Source organism: Schistocerca cancellata, chromosome 2 (genome assembly GCF_023864275.1).
Source record: "Schistocerca cancellata isolate TAMUIC-IGC-003103 chromosome 2, iqSchCanc2.1, whole genome shotgun sequence".
NCBI classification, from domain to species: domain Eukaryota; kingdom Metazoa; phylum Arthropoda; class Insecta; order Orthoptera; family Acrididae; genus Schistocerca; species Schistocerca cancellata.
The window spans coordinates 562,622,844-562,641,804 of NC_064627.1; the positions used below are offsets into that span (position 1 = coordinate 562,622,844).

At 41.9% G+C, this 18,961-nt stretch overlaps 1 protein-coding gene across 2 annotated transcripts in view; it reads right to left on the reverse strand.

The window, feature by feature from the left end:
• The window catches only part of LOC126162153 (uncharacterized), a 140,086-nt gene that overhangs the window by 82,809 nt on the left and 38,316 nt on the right, over nt 1-18,961 (reverse strand). The window contains exon 2 of one of the 2 annotated variants that reach the window (XM_049918454.1): nt 15,461-17,025. The exons of the other annotated variant lie outside the window; for it this stretch is intronic. Within the exon in view, the coding sequence (XP_049774411.1) occupies nt 15,797-17,025 (1,229 nt within the window). The 3' untranslated portion in view covers nt 15,461-15,796. Of the gene's footprint in view, nt 1-15,460; nt 17,026-18,961 lie in introns of those variants that run through there. 2 annotated transcript variants of the gene reach the window in all.

Consider the following 18,961-nt stretch of genomic DNA (forward strand, 5'->3'; position numbering starts at 1 on the left):
ACTTATTTTTCGTAGATGTGAAAATAGGCAAGGCTCAAAACTAGTCGGCCAATAAATAATCAGCAGCTTTGGTATTAAAAATTTGAAAATGTCGTTTCTTCAACGCCTATACTGAAAACCTTTATACTAAATTTCATAAATTGCCGCTTTTTCGCACGTCAAAAATCAAATTAGTTTGCTAATTGTTTGGTTGACCAATATATGTCAGAGATTAATTGATATAAAAACAAGATAAAATTTAGGCCAGCTGAGGTCTGAAAGCAACTGAAAGCTTACGTGGGACTATATGGGAACTATCGACGGTTTTTCAGAAGTATTTGTTTCATAGCTTGTATTGTTACCGTTATTGGAAACGAATACGTTGCGTATTTGTAACGTTTACAGGCAAGAAAGTGACCAAATAAGTACAACTATATTCTGTAATACTTCTAGACGCTACTTGATGAAATACAAGACCTCAGCGGAAAACAAACAGTGCATCTACTGAAAGGGTGCCTTTCCCACATGAAAATACTGTTTTTGAGCACATATGAGTCATCGATCAAAACAAAATGTTGTAACACACAAGATTTGAACTGAACAATGAGAACAGCCTGGAATAAATAACCTTTTTTCAGAGCTTGTTGCTGACCTGCCAACAGGTTTAAGTGAGTCACACAATACAGTTACAATGGAAAAATGGATGTGTGTATGCACCCCAGAGGTTCAGTTGTTGCTCCATTGCTCTTCTCCCTGAATCTTGGTCAGAATATCGAAAATTTCTTAAAGAAAGTACAGGAAATTTTCAAGACAATTTTCCATACAAATTTGTTCAGATATACTGTAGATATTGAACCAGATCAATAGAAAATTCCTCCGACGTGTAATTTTTTATCATCAAAGTCCAAGGAGCAAGTAGAAACTTTCATGTGATATTGTGGATCCTACAGATCATTTATCAGATATGTGTTTGGTAGATCAGGTGTTAATATACTCACTGAAAAAGGATACATTATGTATTTGGTAAACTGAACTAAAAGGAGCTTTCCAAAGCGCTAAGTCAATATTCTCTGATCTTACCTGAATCATATTTGAAGGGATAAGGGCAATCTTGAGCCATTATAGCAGGAAGAGGAAGTTAATGGCCAGAACAAGTATTAAACAACTAAACATGCCAATTGTGTATTAAACTCTTGAGTATAAAAGTATGCAGTTAGCTGAGAGAGTAGCATTAGTCTTGATGTTGCAAGAAATTCTGATACGATGGAACAAACTATCATGAGTATACACTGACTATCTTATGAAATTTAAAAGAGAAACAATTGATTATCCTGCAGAACATACAGATTAAAAAGAAATATAAAGTGTCAATCTAAGTATGACATGAATCATGTGGATATATAAATATGCAGCCGAGGAACTCATTAATTGCATAGCTCTTACCCATGTCTATTTTGTCTGCAGGATGTGCACAGGTACATTGCATAAAAAGTGTGGTCCAATGGATCAGAAATGTGTAATAACATCCAATAACTGACAGAAGAACAACTGTTTTCTACAAAGCACAAGGGAAAATACATCACATCATCCCCAATAAACCTAGTCAGTTTGCCTTGATAGACTTGATTTTTCTACTTGAAGTAAAAGAAAATGACTCAGAATGCGTAATAATGAAAGTACTTTCAAAATTCCTTTGCTAAGTAAAGCTACAGCCAGTGTCATAATCAAGAATGTCAGACAAATATTTTTCATATGTAATAAGAGTGCACATTGACAGGTAAGATTGAATCTAAATTGTCTATACAACTCATTGAAGAGCTTGGTATTGTACAGAAGTGTAGTTTCAGTTATCATCTAGCACCTAACGTAGTTGAAAGAACCATATAAGAATTAAAGAAATTGTTTCATGAGTATTACAGAGTGAAGCTTAACAACTGATTGTATTCGCTTCCTGATTTTTAAACTGAAATCAGAAGCCTAAAATTCAAGGGTACTTGATCACTAGCTACCCAGGTATTTCGGAATATTCAAGCGTACATAAAGATTCTGCCAAAAGAGAACTGACACAGGAAAAATCAGTCAAGTTAACACTGAAATCAGTTCGTAAACAAACCAAGACAGGAATGAAGTTGTTGTAACTATATATGATGTAAACGTTTTTATCATGGTGAAAACACATTTCAAAGAATCGAAAATTATTGAATGCAATCAAATCACAAAATACTGAAAATTATATTTCAAGTTACAAGGATTGTACAACCCAGAAATTATCGACACGAAAGTCGTATGGATTACATCAAATCGAAAACATAAAACATTACCATCCCCCTGAAATTGCTGCAGTGATAGATGTAAAAAAGATCCAAGTTAGACAGTAATTCATATCTGTGATTTATATCTTAATTTGTTCTTATCTGATCATTCATACCAGTGAATTATGTCAAGTGTCAGCATTTAGCAATTAGACTGATTTGTTCTCAAGTGTTTCGCATGGCTAACGCTGTTGCACTGCAGTGATACAGAAGTTTGTTGTGTTAAAAGCAACGTTGCCAGATGCTGAGTGATGACTACACAGCACACTGGATATTTATTCTCGTTACCCTTCAGTCTTGGCATTCTGACCGCGTTGATATTTACGTTTGCTTATGACATAATTATGTAAACTAGTATACTGTAGAAAGATCGATAGTGGTCAATCTCAACCAAGAAGGAAATTTCGCTTGGGCGCATCAGGTGGTGTTATGGTCGTACACACGTCAAACAAATACACATGCAGAACGTCAATAATGATGTCTCGTTGTGCTTAGCCGATTACATCCTGAAAATGTACCTTTCTTCATACTGGCCACTCCCATGGCAGGCACTGATTTGCAGTGCCGCGACGCCAGAATACATCATACCTCCTTTGACCCTGATACCCAGCCCAGATAGAAGCATTGTGTCCTTTGCATATGTTAGTGTGACGACAAGTATAATTGTTCCCACGCTTCAAAATATGTGGTGGAATCATACTGAAGCAGTATGTCGTTTTATTTCAGCACTGATTAAATATACAAAGAAGACTGCTTACAAAACACTCGTGCGTGGAATATTGCGCGAGTGTGTCGGGCCGTGGCAGGTAGGAATACCATGGGGTACTGAAAGCGCAGAGCGTGTGGCACAGGTTTGTCATGGTATATGCTAAAAAAACCTGAACTGACAGACGCATGAAGATATATGTCAACTGTCCTGTGGAAACCGACTGCAAAAGTTTGAAGTACCAGCATTAAGTGAGGAATCCAGGCGTATTCGTAGCTTGCGTAGGAGCGAGAAGACACTATTAGACTAATTACAACTCACAAAGGGGGAATTCAGAAAACATTCTTCCCACACATCATATGCGAATGCAATGGGAATGAAGCGATACCGTGGGAAGTAATCTCTAGTGAACATTTCGCATTGGTTTCCAAAGTACCGGGTGATCAAACAGCCAGTATAAATTTGAAAACTGAATAAATCACGGAATAATGTAGATAAAGAGGTACAAATTGTGCTTTGTCGACCACTACGGGGTCTATCGTCTAAACAACCCGTGGCTTCAAACTTCGAAATCATTCTCGCTACAGCTGCATTTGTCAACGGACCTTTACCCGTTCGAATCCCCTTCCTATGGCGATAGGATCGTAACGCTGAACTAGCACATTCCCCATTCTGATAATACAGATTCACTAAAAGCGCCTTTTCAGGTAACGTCAACATGCTGCGACTGCTGGCGCAGCTGATTCTCTCTCTCTCATTACAACTCCTTTTATACACAACTGTCATGCGCAGTCACTGACGTTTTGCTGTACAGCGCCATATGTCGGACTTTTGTCTTTTTTTTTTGTTCTAATAAAACCCCATGTCATTCCAAGCATGTGTGTCAATTTTTACCTCTCTATCTACATTATTCCGAGATTTATTAAGTTTTCAAATTTATATTGACTTTTTGATCACTGATAACTGTAGATGTGTATCTAGATATAGGCATGGATGTAGAATGCAAAAGATTACGATACTTTTCAATAATAAAAAATTATTTCAGACGCGTATTCATCGTCATATTTATTGTGCTCATGTGGTAATCATTTACACGAAGGCTACACTTAGGTTCCCTTTATTTTTCTGAGTATATGTCACTTAAATAAAACATTAGTTTACTTCAGTTATTTTTGCCAGATTAAAACACAATGGCATGTGACGCGAATTTGTGTATTGTATAGTCTCATGTGCACTTCAATTAATGAAGCTCATATTGATAATAAATGCTGTTAATTGAAAAACATTACAGTATACAAATCTGGAGTCAGTTATGCCTATATTAGGCTTCATTAAAAGGTGTGTGTTAATTTTCACTCAATATTCTGTGTGATATCCAACCAGTTACTTGTATATAATAAATTAACATCGTTTCATAAATAATTGTAATCAAAAACAGTTTAACTGTAACACTGGCATGAAAATACATGTTTGTATACTGAGCCCTTTATGGTTTACTGCTTGATTTTAATATTGTTTGTTTTGAAATAAAATCAGATATAACAAGGACTACACATGCGTCACACTACACTGTCAGTTACAGACATACACACATTCTATGTATGTACTATGTTTTCATTCTCGTGGAGGTATTTTAATCACATACAATCCTCGCTGTTTGTTTTGCCTTACTGCTATTTTATGTGTGATCATAAGAACTACTTTTAGTGGACAATATCAACATGAAACGAAAACAATTATGAACTTTTAACGAAAATAGTCAGTTATGTTTATATTAATGTTATGTTAGGCTAAGTAACAGACACAGCATTTTCCAATCCTTCTTTTGCTAAAAGGCAACTCACTTGGAGATCGGAACATTTTGGTAGGGACTACCCGCAGTTATGATTCACCATTTCAAATTGTTGCCTTTAGTAATTATTTGAAGATTTTTCTTGCCATAAAACTGTATCAAAAATTTACTTTTGGCTGTGAACAGGTGCGGGGTTCTGGTAGCCACCATACTGCAACGAGTCTGTTAATTAGAACGAGAACCCGTTGCTGTTTGATATTTCGTGCTGTGTGTGCCTGCAGGTCTACTCCGTTCATCATAAGAATAAACTTCATATAAACATTACACTATGTATTCTTCCGCGTTTGCTGGAACCCCACTGGATTTTGTTTCACATGGAGCAGAAGTGAAGCTGTCTCGAGTACAATCAAGTACGATAATGAGGATGGTGTGTGTCACGCGTATTTCGACTCAGCGATGATACGGGGCAATAGCTTTACCGGCGCATTTAACTTTGACTGCACTGGCCAGATAAGTGATCCAACTAACCAGAAGTGATGTGAACAGTTGCAGTAAAGACTAACAAGAGACAAGCAGAGAAACAATATAGCTTTGAATGCCATTTATTTTTTAATCAGAAGGAGATAATATATGGCAAGACTCAGACGATACGCTTCTTAGGTGGCGGGGCGGAAAACGCAACATGCTCTCGATCTTAGCCAACATAGTATTGAAATTAAATTATAGTTTTCCATATTTCTACGACTCTTAATCACTCTATCTCTTGTGAGACCAATCTGACCTACAAAACAAAGGGCATGTTCAGATACAGAGTATCTGATTTTTCATTTTATCCAAAAAATTTAGTTGTGTAATGTTTTCTTAACTTTAACAACATTTTATAAAATATCGATAATTAAGAACATATATTTGCAATGAAAACCAGAATTTTATGTGCGATACGTAATTATAAGACGTGCATTGTTCTTGAAAAATGATGGTTAAGTATGAGTTAACTAACATATAAATGATGAATTTTATTTTAAATGATTTAGTTATTAAAACCGAACAAAAAGGGTTAATGTAGGTTAACTAAAATTGATGACTTTCATATTTAAATGATTTAGACATTCAAACCGAACAAAAAATTATAATCCAGAAAGAGTTTCGAACCGCCGACAACCAATACATACAGTTATCATTCTACGACGCTACCATTAACTCCTCACATGTAATTGACCTAATGTCCCTTATATTTATTACTTTCTGTTTCTTGATAACGTCAAAGCTGATTTTTCTCTGTAATCTTGTGAAAAACATTAAGAAGAAGTTGTTTATCGCCATTAACGGTGTTCCGCTCACGTGTTTCACTGCGAAGCAAGAAGCAGTGTCATCAATTTTCACAGCGAGATAATCAAAGCATAATTTGCGTCTACAGACATTGTGACTGTGCACGATTTTCGAAAGAAAATTACACTCCTGGAAATTGAAATAAGAACACCGTGAATTCATTGTCCCAGGAAGGGGAAACTTTATTGACACATTCCTGGGGTCAGATACATCACATGATCACACTGACAGAACCACAGGCACATAGACACAGGCAACAGAGCATGCACAATGTCGGCACTAGTACAGTGTATATCCACCTTTCGCAGCAATGCAGGCTGCTATTCTCCCATGGAGACGATCGTAGAGACGCTGGATGTAGTCCTGTGGAACGGCTTGCCATGCCATTTCCACCTGGCGCCTCAGTTGGACCAGCGTTCGTGCTGGACGTGCAGACCGCGTGAGACGACGCTTCATCCAGTCCCAAACATGCTCAATGGGGGACAGATCCGGAGATCTTGCTGGCCAGGGTACTTGACTTACACCTTCTAGAGCACGTTGGGTGGCACGGGATACATGCGGACGTGCATTGTCCTGTTGGAACAGCAAGTTCCCTTGCCGGTCTAGGAATGGTAGAACGATGGGTTCGATGACGGTTTGGATGTACCGTGCACTATTCAGTGTCCCCTCGACGATCACCAGTGGTGTACGGCCAGTGTAGGAGATCGCTCCCCACACCATGATGCCGGGTGTTGGCCCTGTGTGCCTCGGTCGTATGCAGTCCTGATTGTGGCGCTCACCTGCACGGCGCCAAACACGCATACGACCATCATTGGCACCAAGGCAGAAGCGGCTCTCATCGCTGAAGACGACACGTCTCCATTCGTCCCTCCATTCACGCCTGTCGCGACACCACTGGAGGCGGGCTGCACGATGTTGGGACGTGAGCGGAAGACGGCCTAACGGTGTGCGGGACCGTAGCCCAGCTTCATGGAGACGGTTGCGAATGGTCCTCGCCGATACCCCAGGAGGAACAGTGTCCCTAATTTGCTGGGAAGTGGCGGTGCGGTCCCCTACGGCACTGCGTAGGATCCTACGGTCTTGGCGTGCATCCGTGCGTCGCTGCGGTCCGGTCCCAGGTCGACGGGCACGTGCACCTTCCGCCGACCACTGGCGACAACATCGATGTACTGTGGAGACCTCACGCCCCACGTGTTGAGCAATTCGGCGGTATGTCCACCCGGCCTCCCGCATGCCCATTATACGCCCTCGCTCAAAGTCCGTCAACTGCACATACGGTTCACGTCCACGCTGTCGCGGCATGCTACCAGTGTTAAAGACTGCGATGGAGCTCCGTATGCCACGGCAAACTGGCTGACACTGACGGCGTGTCCCCTCCATGTAAGGGGAAATGCCGTTGAGAGCCGCCATGATAGGGTCACTCTTGGGGTAGTGGCTGAACTGAGCGACGGAATCGAGGGCGGAGTTGACAACATTCCATTAGAACTACTGACAATCTTGGGAGAGCCAGGCCTAAGAAAAATCTACCATCTGGTGAGCAAGATGTATGAGATAGGCGAAATACCCTCAGACTTCAAGAAGAATATGATAATTCTAATCCCAAAGAAAGCAGGTGTTGACAGATGTGAAAATTACCGACCTATCAGTTTAATAAGGCACTGCTGCAAAATACTAACGCGAATTCTTTACAGACGAATGGAAAAACTGGTAGAAGCTGACCTCGGGGAGATCAGTTTGGATTCCGTAGAAATATTGGAACACTTGAGGCAATACTGACCCTACGACTTATCTTAGAAAAAAGATTAAGGAAAGGTAAACCTACGTTTCTTGCATTCGTAGACTTAGAGAAAGCTTTTGACAATGTTGACTGGAATACTCTCTTTCAAATTTTGAAGGTGGCAGGGGTAAAATACAGGGAGCGAAAGGCTATTTACAATTTGTACAGAAACCAGATGGCAGTTATAAGAGTCGAGGGAATGAAAGGGAAGCACTGGTTGGGAAGGGAGTGAGACAGGGTTGTAGCCTCCCCCCGATGTAATTCAATCTGTATATTGAGCAAGCAGTAAAGGAAATAAAAGAAAAGCTCGGAGTAGGTATTAAAATCCAGAGATTTTCTGTCAGAGGCAGCAAAGGACTTGGAAGACCAGTTGAACGGAATGGACAGTGTCTTGAAAGGAGGGTTTAAGATGAACATCAACAAAAGCAAAACGAACATAATGGAATGTAGTGGAATTAAGTCGGGTGATGCTGAGGGAATTAGATTAGGAAATGAGACACGTAAAGTACTAAAGGAGTTTTGCTATTTGGGGAGCAAAATAACTGATGATGGTCGAAGTAGAGAGGATATAAAATGTAGACTGGCAATGGCAAAGAAAGCGTTTCTGAAGAAGAGAAATTTGTTAACATCGAGTATTGATGTAAGTATCAGGAAGTCGTTTCTGAAAGTATTTGTATGGAGTGTAGCCATGTATGGAAGTGAAACATGGACGATAAATAGTTTAGACAAGAAGAGAATAGAAGCTTTCGAAATGTGGTGCTACAGAAGAATGCTGAAGATTAGATGGGTGGATCACTTAACTGATGAGGAGGTTTTGAATAGAATTGGGGAGGAGTTTTTGGCACAACTTGGCTAGAAGAAGGGATCGGTTGGTAGGACATGTTCTGAGGCATCAAGGGATCACCAATTGGTACTGTAGGGCAGCGTGGAGGGTAAAAATCGTAGAGGGAGACCAAGAGATGAATACACTAAGCAGATTCAGAAGGATTTAGGCTGCAATAGGTACTGGGAGATGAAGAAGCTTGAACAGGATAGAGTAGCATGGAGAGCTGCATCAAACCAGTCTCAGGACTGAAGACCACAACAAGAACTCCGTCTTTGCCGCTAATTTCACTGTGGGATGAAGTATTAATCCGCTATTTTTCAGGACTGAATTAGTTAGCGTGTCGTCACGGCCATTCATTCATTTTTTGAGAAATTTTGCCTGTACTATTAAAGTTTTCGGTTAGGGTTCCTTTTCCTGAGGGGAGCATGGGGGCTCGCGTTATTTATTTGTAGTTCTGCAACGACTTGGTGCCTTCAGCAGACGAGAGCAGCAATAGCCCTAAAAAAATCGTATAGTTTCACTTTTAGAAGCAGCGTTTTGCAATGTTAAAGTAACCTGGGGCCTCACCCCGCCTAGTTAACTTAACACGTGGCCGTAACGGCTGCTGAATAATTTAGATGACGATTCCGTGTGAAACCTGGTAGGAGATGAGTGTGTTTCGTGTGAGTAACTTAAGGTTCTAAGCGTGTGACGTAATTTTTTAGGTTATCTCATAAAATTTTGTTCACGGGTCCTTTTAACCCCAATGTGCAAGCACCACGTCCTAACTACTTTGATAAAGAATAGGTTGAGCGTGTGAACAATTGTATAGAATGGAAAGCAACAAAGATCAGAGGGGTGAGTACAAAGAAATTAGCATTTGGTATCGGCCACTCACGTGGTGTCCATTCGTCCCTCCATTCACGCCTGTCGCGACTCCAATGGAGGCGGGCTGCACGATGTTGGGGCGTGAGCGGAAGACGGCCTAACGGTGTGCGGGACCGTAGCCCAGCTTCATGGAGACGGTTGCGAATGGTCCTCGCCGATACCCCAGGAGCAACAGTGTCCCTAATTTGCTGGGAAGTGGCGGTGCGGTCCCCTACGGCACTGCGTAGGATCCTACGGTCTTGGCGTGCATCCGTGCGTCGCTGCAGTCCGGTCCCAGGTCGACGGGCACGTGCACCTTCCGCCGACCACTGGCGACAACATCGATGTACTGTGGAGACCTCACGCCCCACGTGTTGAGCAATTCGGCGGTACGTCCACCCGGCCTCCCTCATGCCCACTATACGCCCTCGCTCAAAGTCCGTCAACTGCACATACGGTTCACGTCCACGCTGTCGCGGCATGCTACCAGTGTTAAAGACTGCGATGGAGCTCCGTATGCCACGGCAAACTGGCTGACACTGACGGCGGCGGTGCACAAATTCTGCGCAGCTAGCGCCATTCGACGGCCAACACCGCGGTTCCTGGTGTGTCCGCTGTGCCGTGCGTGTGATCATTGCTTGTACAGCCCTCTCGCAGTGTCCGGAGCAAGTATGGTGGGTCTGACACACCGGTGTCAATGTGTTCTTTTTTCCATTTCCAGGAGTGTATTTTTGTTATTCGGTCCAAGCAGTAATCTTGGGTGCGAATTCCGATCACTGTCTCAGCGGACGGACCACAAGGGCAGCAACGTAGTCCCATCCCCTTTCCCAATGCTTAAGTACCAACGAGATGTCTGTTAGTTTAAGCACCTTCAGTGCGAGACAAAACTAGAAGTTATTTGACTTGGCTTTGTTTGCTGCAATTATTAAGTTTGTAAAGTTTCTGGGAATGTAAATAATAAATGTCTTATAAACTCGATGTCATGGATTTAGTGGTCATTAGAAACCCCAGTCCTGTGTAGAGAGTAATTTTATCAGCAAAGTGGAGTCCTTATAGATGTTAGAGCGTCGCATTTACTTAATTGCCCACTTGGTTGCTTGAGACCTCCCCCTCCATTGCGCAATTTTAACATAACTAGACGTCGGGCCGGCCCCCTTAAATTCAATCGTTCCGAGAATTGTACCAAGCAGGTAAGCACGTGTAAATGAGGCCCTTTGGCTACATGCACGTCTGGCACACTCTAGCATAGATAGAAGGAAAGAGAGGAATAGAGATACAAAGGTAACGATACGTAACCAGACGGAAAACTTTCAATCTGTCTTGATGCACTATGGATTTTAACAATACGAATAACTCTGAACTACGCACAGAAATATGTTCTAGGGTGCAGGTCAAGCGTAACAATGGAAACTAACAAATAAAAGATTACAATAATGATTCTGTGTAGTTCTCGTCTCTCGATCTGGCGATGGCTGATGACACTATCTCCAAGACGGTTCATTCCGCAGTAATTTATTCGCATGATAAAATTACTATCACTTTATTATGATACAGTTCGTTGGTTCTGCAATTCATTCTTGACTAGTTGTATGGATTGTGTATCTGAAAGTTGTCGTCTTCTTTTCAAACTAATTAAATCTGATAGAGTTTTTACCTGTTTTTATCTGCTATCCAGATATGCGAACAGGAATTGAACTGCTCGTTTGCAACCTACCTAAGTCACTACTGCCTCTCATAATCAAATAAAATATTATACTGGGTTCAGTCAAGCCACATTTTTTTGAGAACAACATTTTTGTCAATAAGTTTCCTTTAATTTACATCTATGGTCACAAACTTTTTGTTAACAGATTACCAGTTTCGGTCTATAATGACAATCATCAGATCTGTTTTATTAAAACAAAGTCCTAATGTACTGCAGCCATAGTGGCATCATCAAAGGTTAAATGTAAAATCAGCACCTGCATCGTCAAATATATATAAATAACATCATATACACGAGTCATGTTGTTAGTAGCACTTCACGTGCCACCACAGCACAACTTCAGTGATTGAATCTCACCACCGGACGACATCCTCCATACAATCCAAATTTAGCACCGTCTGACTTCCATTTGTTGCCGATAATGAAAGACGATCTGCGGGGGCATCATTATGCTTCTCATGAGGACGTTGAGAGAACTGTGAGACTGTGGTTGCGGAAACAGTGTGTCGACTTCTTGCGTGATGGCTTCAGAAAACTTGTTCATCGTTGGCAGAAATGTATCCAAATGGCTGGTGATTATGTGGTAAAGTGAATATTGGTAATTAAAGATCACATTCTAAGGATTATTTCTGCGTTCGTTTGATTTAGTAAAATATTCCCATCCAAACCAAATTAACGAAGGTGGAGGCAATACTTCATTCAACCCTCGTAAATCAACCCCAGCCTTCGTGGCCGTCGTTTAATATGGAGTGTGGAAATCGCAAACAGCCAACACGACGGTTGACAGTCTCCTGTGGGACAATTTGGCACTGTTCAGGAAGAGCAGCGACCAGGTCTGGATCTCTACCGGAACGTACTTCCTGTTGGTAATAAGTCTTACAATTCCAGACATGTTTAACACAAGTAATTGTCGGGCAGCACATTACAGTGCAATAGCTTTCCCTTGTAAGTCTAGCAAATTGTCATCGTAATAAAACCGTCATGTCAGTGGTGTCTCTTAGTTCACTCAGTGTCTAAATATCTGATGTCTTCTAATAGTTTGCTACGCCACATTTCAGGTAAATGACGTCATTAGTACACTACACCATACTAGGTGTCTGAAGTAGTCTGAGCGCCAGACACTGATAACTCTAGGACGTCAAGTACCTGAGCAACACGCCACTAAGCACTTAAGCAGTCCCGTACCTAACCATCAGAACGACCGTGGTTATTGCCCTGAAACAAAGCAGATTTGTTTCAAGACTTCCGCACACAATTTTCTCCACAATACATGTTAGAAAATTCTGGTTAATCCTCTAATTTTCCTGACTAGTTTAGAAATTGCTAAGGAATTCGTTTTGGAGAATAGTTGACAAATGAAGTTTTGATCCATTGTGAAAAGAAAATCATAATACAAGAGTTCAACAGAGGATGGTGCTACTACCGATTTCGCTGAAGGTCATTAACATCATACACGATTTCAGCCTATCGACAGTTCTTTCGTTCTTTTTTTTTCCGAAAATAAAAGTAAAGAAGTTTCTGAGATATTGAAGCTCTCTCGTCCATGCTTAAAAATTATTGCTCTTGGTGTGGTTAAAATCTTCTACTTACAAGGCATTCAGTACTAAGAGACGCAACAACCGACCAGTTTCACTATGAGCATGTTGGATTTCCTGTCAGAAAGGTCACAGTTCGTAGTAATAGACGGAAAGTCATAGAGTAAAACAGAAGTAATATCCGGCGTTCCCCAAGGAAGTGTTATAGGCCCTCTATTGTTCCTTATCTATATTAACGACATAGGAGACAATCATTTACCGTTTTGTAAAATCATCAGATAATCAAAACGACTTGCAAAATGATTTAGATAAGATATCTGTATGATGCGAAAAGTGGCAACTGACTCTAAATAAAGAAAAATGTGAAGTTATTCACATGAGTACTAAAAGAAATCAGCTAAATTTCGATTACGCTTAAAGTCACACAAATCTGAAGGCTGTAAATACAACTAAATACTTAGGGTTTACAATTACAAATAACCTAAATTGGAACGATCACATAGCTAATATTGTGGGCAGAGCAAACCAAAGACTGCGATTCATTGGCAGAACACTTAGAAGATGCCACAGGTCTACCAAAGATACTGCTTACACTACGCTTGTCCGCCCTATCCTGGAGTATTGCAGTACGGTGTGGGATCTGCATCAGGTGGGGCTGACGGATGACATCGAAAAAGTACAAAGAAGGGCAGCTCGTTTTGTATTATCGCAAAATGGGGGAGATAGTGTCACAGACATGATACGTGTATTGGAGTGGCATTCATTAAAACAAAGGCGTTTTTCGTTGCGACGGGATCTTCTCATGAAACTTCAATCTCAACTTCAATCACCAGTTTTCTCCTCCGATTGAGAAAACATTCTGTTGGCACCTACCTACATAGGGAGAAATGATCATCACGATAAAATAATAGAAATCAGGGCTCGCACAGAAAAATGTAAGTGCTCGTTTTTCCCGCGTGCCGTTCGAGAGTGGAACGGTAGAGAGACAGCATGAAGGTGGTTCATTGAACCCTCTGCCAGGCACTTTATTGTGAATAGCAGAGTAATCACGTAGGTGTAGATGAACATTTGTATACACGAAATATTATGTCGAAAATTTGTCACTTACCTAAAATTGGGAGCCTAAATAATGAAGACGGAACTTTATTATGTATAAGTATAAAGCATTACGTGTAAGTATAAAGTGCTGGCATATCAGAAAAATTTGTCATGGCCGTAAGTGTACATTCAGTTAGTAGTGCACAGTAATTTCATTATCGCCGTAACTGTTAAATTTCTTATTGCGTACCATATGTTTTGTGATAAATTTTACTTCGAAGATCCATTTCCAGATTTCGACACCATTACACTTGCATAATCCCACATTTGCGTCAGTTTGCTTTGTTTCGGGTTTGAGTGCCAATGCTAAACTGATTTGAAGAGCCTGGTATCGTGTAGTATTTTGTAACAGACTTAACACTGGATATCAGAGGACTAATGCAGACGACATAATCCAAAACTCATTTTTTCCTCTCAAAATATAATAAATATACTTATAATGAAGCTCAGAAGTATCTGTTCATTAGCGTCAAATGAAGTAGTTCTCTAGTAAATGTCAGTGTATAATTTAGGTTACTAGTACTTTATTTATTTAATCGGTACATATCACAAAAATGGAAGTATGTGTATATATTCCATATACCTTCCTCAGCCACTCCATCGATTTCAGCCCGACTTAGTGTCTGGGAGGAAGTACGAGTACTGTGGAGGAAAGAACCACCTTCTCCCAAAGGGGTGCGGGTGGCGGTGGAAGAGAAGCGCAGCTCACCGCGTACAGACAGCCGGACTATACCTGTCCAGTATCTGAGAATCAGAGCACATAGCGACTTACAACAAACTTTTCACACAGTTTCAAAGCTTATCGCTGACCCCCTTCACCTTTACCACTCTGCACAAAACAATGAAAGAAAAAATGTTTGTCGCTTACTATATTTCCGCTGTTCGTGCAGTAAAACTGCTGCATCGGGCATGACGTTTTAATCTATTACTTCTTTACTACTGGCTCTACTCACAACACATTTTGTAGACAGTATCCACATATACCACTGAGTGTACTTGTAAAATGATACTGCTTCACAATACGCAGTTCAAGAGATATGTCTTCGTAAACAATGAGTTGCGTGGAGACGAAATTGTAAAGCGTAATTCGCTACACATGGAGGTGAAATATATGTACACATATGTGTGAAAAGTGTTAAATATATGCGACAGGTGAGTATGTGGGTAAAGTTACTGGTAAAGAGCTCCTTCTACACCCTTGGATCGTTTTCAACTAAACCTGGTACACTTGTTGCTTACTATCTGGAAAGAATTACAGTGGGGGTAAGAGCTACCAACCAACCTCCTGCTCAGGCAGTAGTGATTACGTAATGTTGAACAGAGACGGCTGGAGGTGAAGACAGAGATGGGGGGGGGGGGGGAGGAGATGGTGGATGGTGGATGGGTAGACAGAGAAAGGTACGAGGAGGAGATGCACAGGATGAGGAGAAGAAGGTGCTAGACAGAGAGGGAAGAAGGAAATGAAGTAAGATAAAATTGGAATACATACCCAGGTAATGCTGTGTACTCAGCTAGCACAGTATAAAAATATCTTTGCTCGTTGTTATTATTTTTTATTTCACCATCATAAAGAACTCTCATTAAAAATACATTTTCATTTAAGAACAGAGATAATTCAATTAGTAAGTACAGTTCAGCAAATATTTTACATTTGCCAACACACAGAACGATGACTCCTTCATTTATTTTTGTACCAATATTGTGCAGTAAAGTAGCTTTTTTAAAACCACAGTCGTATGTCACAGGAACGAGAAAGAGAAGTGAAAGTTTCCTACTGTCCACCACAGTACCTCTTATAATCACATTCCTTTGTGATAATGGAATATAGACGTCACGGTTTCTGCGAAGTATTTTTCAGAGGTGACTTACGTTTCTGTAACCAAACGGAATCTCAGACTCCACCGAAACTACTCATTAAGGTCACAGTTGCAATTAATGCGGCAGTGAGTGACATCGCTAATGCAGAAGCTCCGGAAGAAATTACCGCGTAGCCTTTCACGTCAAGTTCAGGCACTCCCGGAACAACTCGCCTAAAATCGTCGTAGGAGCAGCAGTACGACAGCCCTGCGGTCTGATTGGACTGGTCCCACGTCAGCCAGTTGACCTTATCACAGATGTCTGTACACAGGCGGTAGCGCGTTTCGAGCTCCTGTTGGTTGGCAAACGGGTTGTTGACAGTGATAAAGACAGCACACAGGCGGCTCTGTGAATCGTAGGCCATCTTCCAGAAGTACTTGGGCACCGGGAGGGTCTTCTTGCTACCGCTAGCCCCGGACAGGTAGAGCGCCGTAGGCACGCCGTCGCTGTTGTTGAGCGTAAGAACGCCTAAGGCACCGGTGTACACCTCCAGGTTCCTGTTTTGTGTCGTCGTTACGTTGCGCAGGCTGTCCTCGAGCGTCGCCCAGTTGCCCTCGTCCAGCTGCGTCCAGCGCGGAGCCGAGTTGACGCCGAAGAAGGTGGCCACTTGATGCGCTTCCAGCATGAAGTCTGTCGCTGGGGCGAGGGCGCCTCTCTCCAGTCGACCCTCCGCGAAGTAGTCGTCAACGGCTGTGTTAAGTAGGTCGCCAATGGTCAAGTTCTGTTCCGAGTACGCAGCTTCGATGTCCACATCCCCGTAGAAGCCGCTGTCGGTCCAGTTGGCCGACGAGAGATCAGTCACCTGAGCCCCGGCGATGGTGGCGGGGATGATGTGATGAGTGTAGAAAGTGGTCAAGGTCTTGTTGGAGAAGCAAACGTCGTACAGGCGGTAGAACTCGGTGCCCACAGCGAAACCCACCTCGACGATGGAGAAGTGTCCGAAGGCGCCGCACGAGGTGCTGGTGTAGCGCGCCGTGGGCGTGACAGCCTCGGCACACGCCAGCGCGTTGAGGGTGTACTCCACGGAGTTGACGGAGAACCTGGTGTCGGTCAAGCACTCGGCAGTCACGTGGTCGCCAGCGTTATCCAGCAGGAGGAAACTGGAGCCGGGACAGGCGACGGTGACTTGCAGCCCCTGCCCGACCGACAGGTTGCCCGTACCGTTGGGGAGCAGGAAGCTGGAGAAGTCTTGCGCGTTTCCGGACGACAGGAGCACCGGCTGTGGCGATGGCATCGAGGCGGTGTCCACGCCCACGGAGCAATCTGCAGGGGAACCGTGTGTCAGCCATGTTGCCGCAGCTCATGCATTCACATTTATATGCAGTCACGTATGCTTAAATTTGTTCGCCATTGCCTCCCGGAGTAGAGTGGTTTGCCCTTCTCTCGGCTTCACACAGGCGTAAATGGTCAAAGTCGGTTCTGTAATATGGAAATGAGTATTGGAGTAACGCAGAAGCTACCTCGCAATACTGGCCAAGTGGAGACAGTTTGCAGTGGTCTTCATCCTACCTGTTATGAAGTGTTACTTGTGTTTGTCATTTGTATGTAATGAGTGCCTGTTGTTGCCAATTAAGAGGGGTAAAATGGTGAAACACAGAGCTGGCACTTAGACGCAAGGAAGGGGGTGGGGGGCATGTTACGGAGGGTTCAGGACAGATCACCGTCATCAGCGGTCGTTTTGATGTTATTTTTTGATATTGCAACCACTTTTGGTGACTCAGTACACCATCTTCAGGCCTTAACTTAAGTTGAGGGGGTGAATTCCAGTCGTTTATACGAGCCCATCAGTGGCCAACATCTAAGAACTGATTTCCGTAAAATACTGCAAAAGGGACATCATGTGATGATTGCAGGCACATCTTCACTATTATAGTAGTCTGTAGAAACCAATTCATATACGTTGGCCACTGATGGGATCGTGTATACGATTGGATCCACCTCCTCGGCGCCAGTTAAGGCCCGAAAATGGTGTGCTGAGTCACCGAAACTGGTTGCAATATACTAAAATAACATCAAAACGACGGCTGTAGGTGTTTTATTTTATTACGTAAGTGAACGGCGGAAATCTCGCAGACCGTCACATAAGAATGGACATACGAAAAGAAACTTCTTCAATAAGTAAGTTGCGCGCAACTGAGGAGGACAGGACTATAAAATTTGAAGATGTCTTCAATAAGACATTTAGGGCAGCTTAGCAAGATAACATAGGACATTATTTGGCTATCATATTACAACACAGATGAAGAGATGATTTTACAGAAATTCAGGAATAAGATACAACCACAACTACGGGAATAACAACAAGGATTTCGACCAGGAAGATCAACTATACAAGCCATATTTACAGCCATACAGGACGTAGAAAAGAAATAGTAATTTGGGAAGACGTCGAAGCTGCAGTCACAGATGTAAAACAAAGGCTTAAGATACTGTTAGAAGGTAAGAGAAACGGCAAGGTATGGCTAGACTGGAACTGTCAAAAAGAATTCAACTGAGAATCATAAACATCTACAAAAAATGCCTAAATTGTGTTATGATAGACGGCAAAAAATCAGAATGGTTCACAACGGGCGGAGGATTTCGACAAGCGAGTGTTGTCTCACAAGTGCTTTTTAATATAATCATGGGCGACTTCATAAGGAAAGTTCGTCAAGGGTCTACAGTAGACGATATGAGAATCACACCATATGCAGCCTATGTGATGATTTGGGAAGAAAATGAGCAGAAATTGGAAGAACATCTCAGTACCTGGCAGACAATAATTGAAGAAGCAAGCATGGAAGTAAGCTTAACAAAAAGTGAAATACTGAAAATCAGCAAGAAAAATCAAAAAAATTAAGGATTTAAGTTACAGTTAAAGAATCTAGAAAATAAATTAATCAAGAAAGGAAACATCAAGGATGAAATTGCAGAGAGAACAGAAAATTGTTCGATTTTTTATTATTGTGTACATGACATAATTAGAAATCGTAAAATACTTGCCAAAGCAAACATCATGAGATACTCGCCATATTATCTGCCATTTTTAGTCTATGGATTAGAATTTGCATTTGGACAAAGAAAGATCTGAACAGAAGACAGGCAACAGAAATGCGCTTTCGACGAGGGATCCTGAGTAAGTCTAGAAAGGACAGTTGGCATGTAGCTACATTTTATCTACACGACAACTTGGAGTGAGGTCCTACTTAAAATGAACACA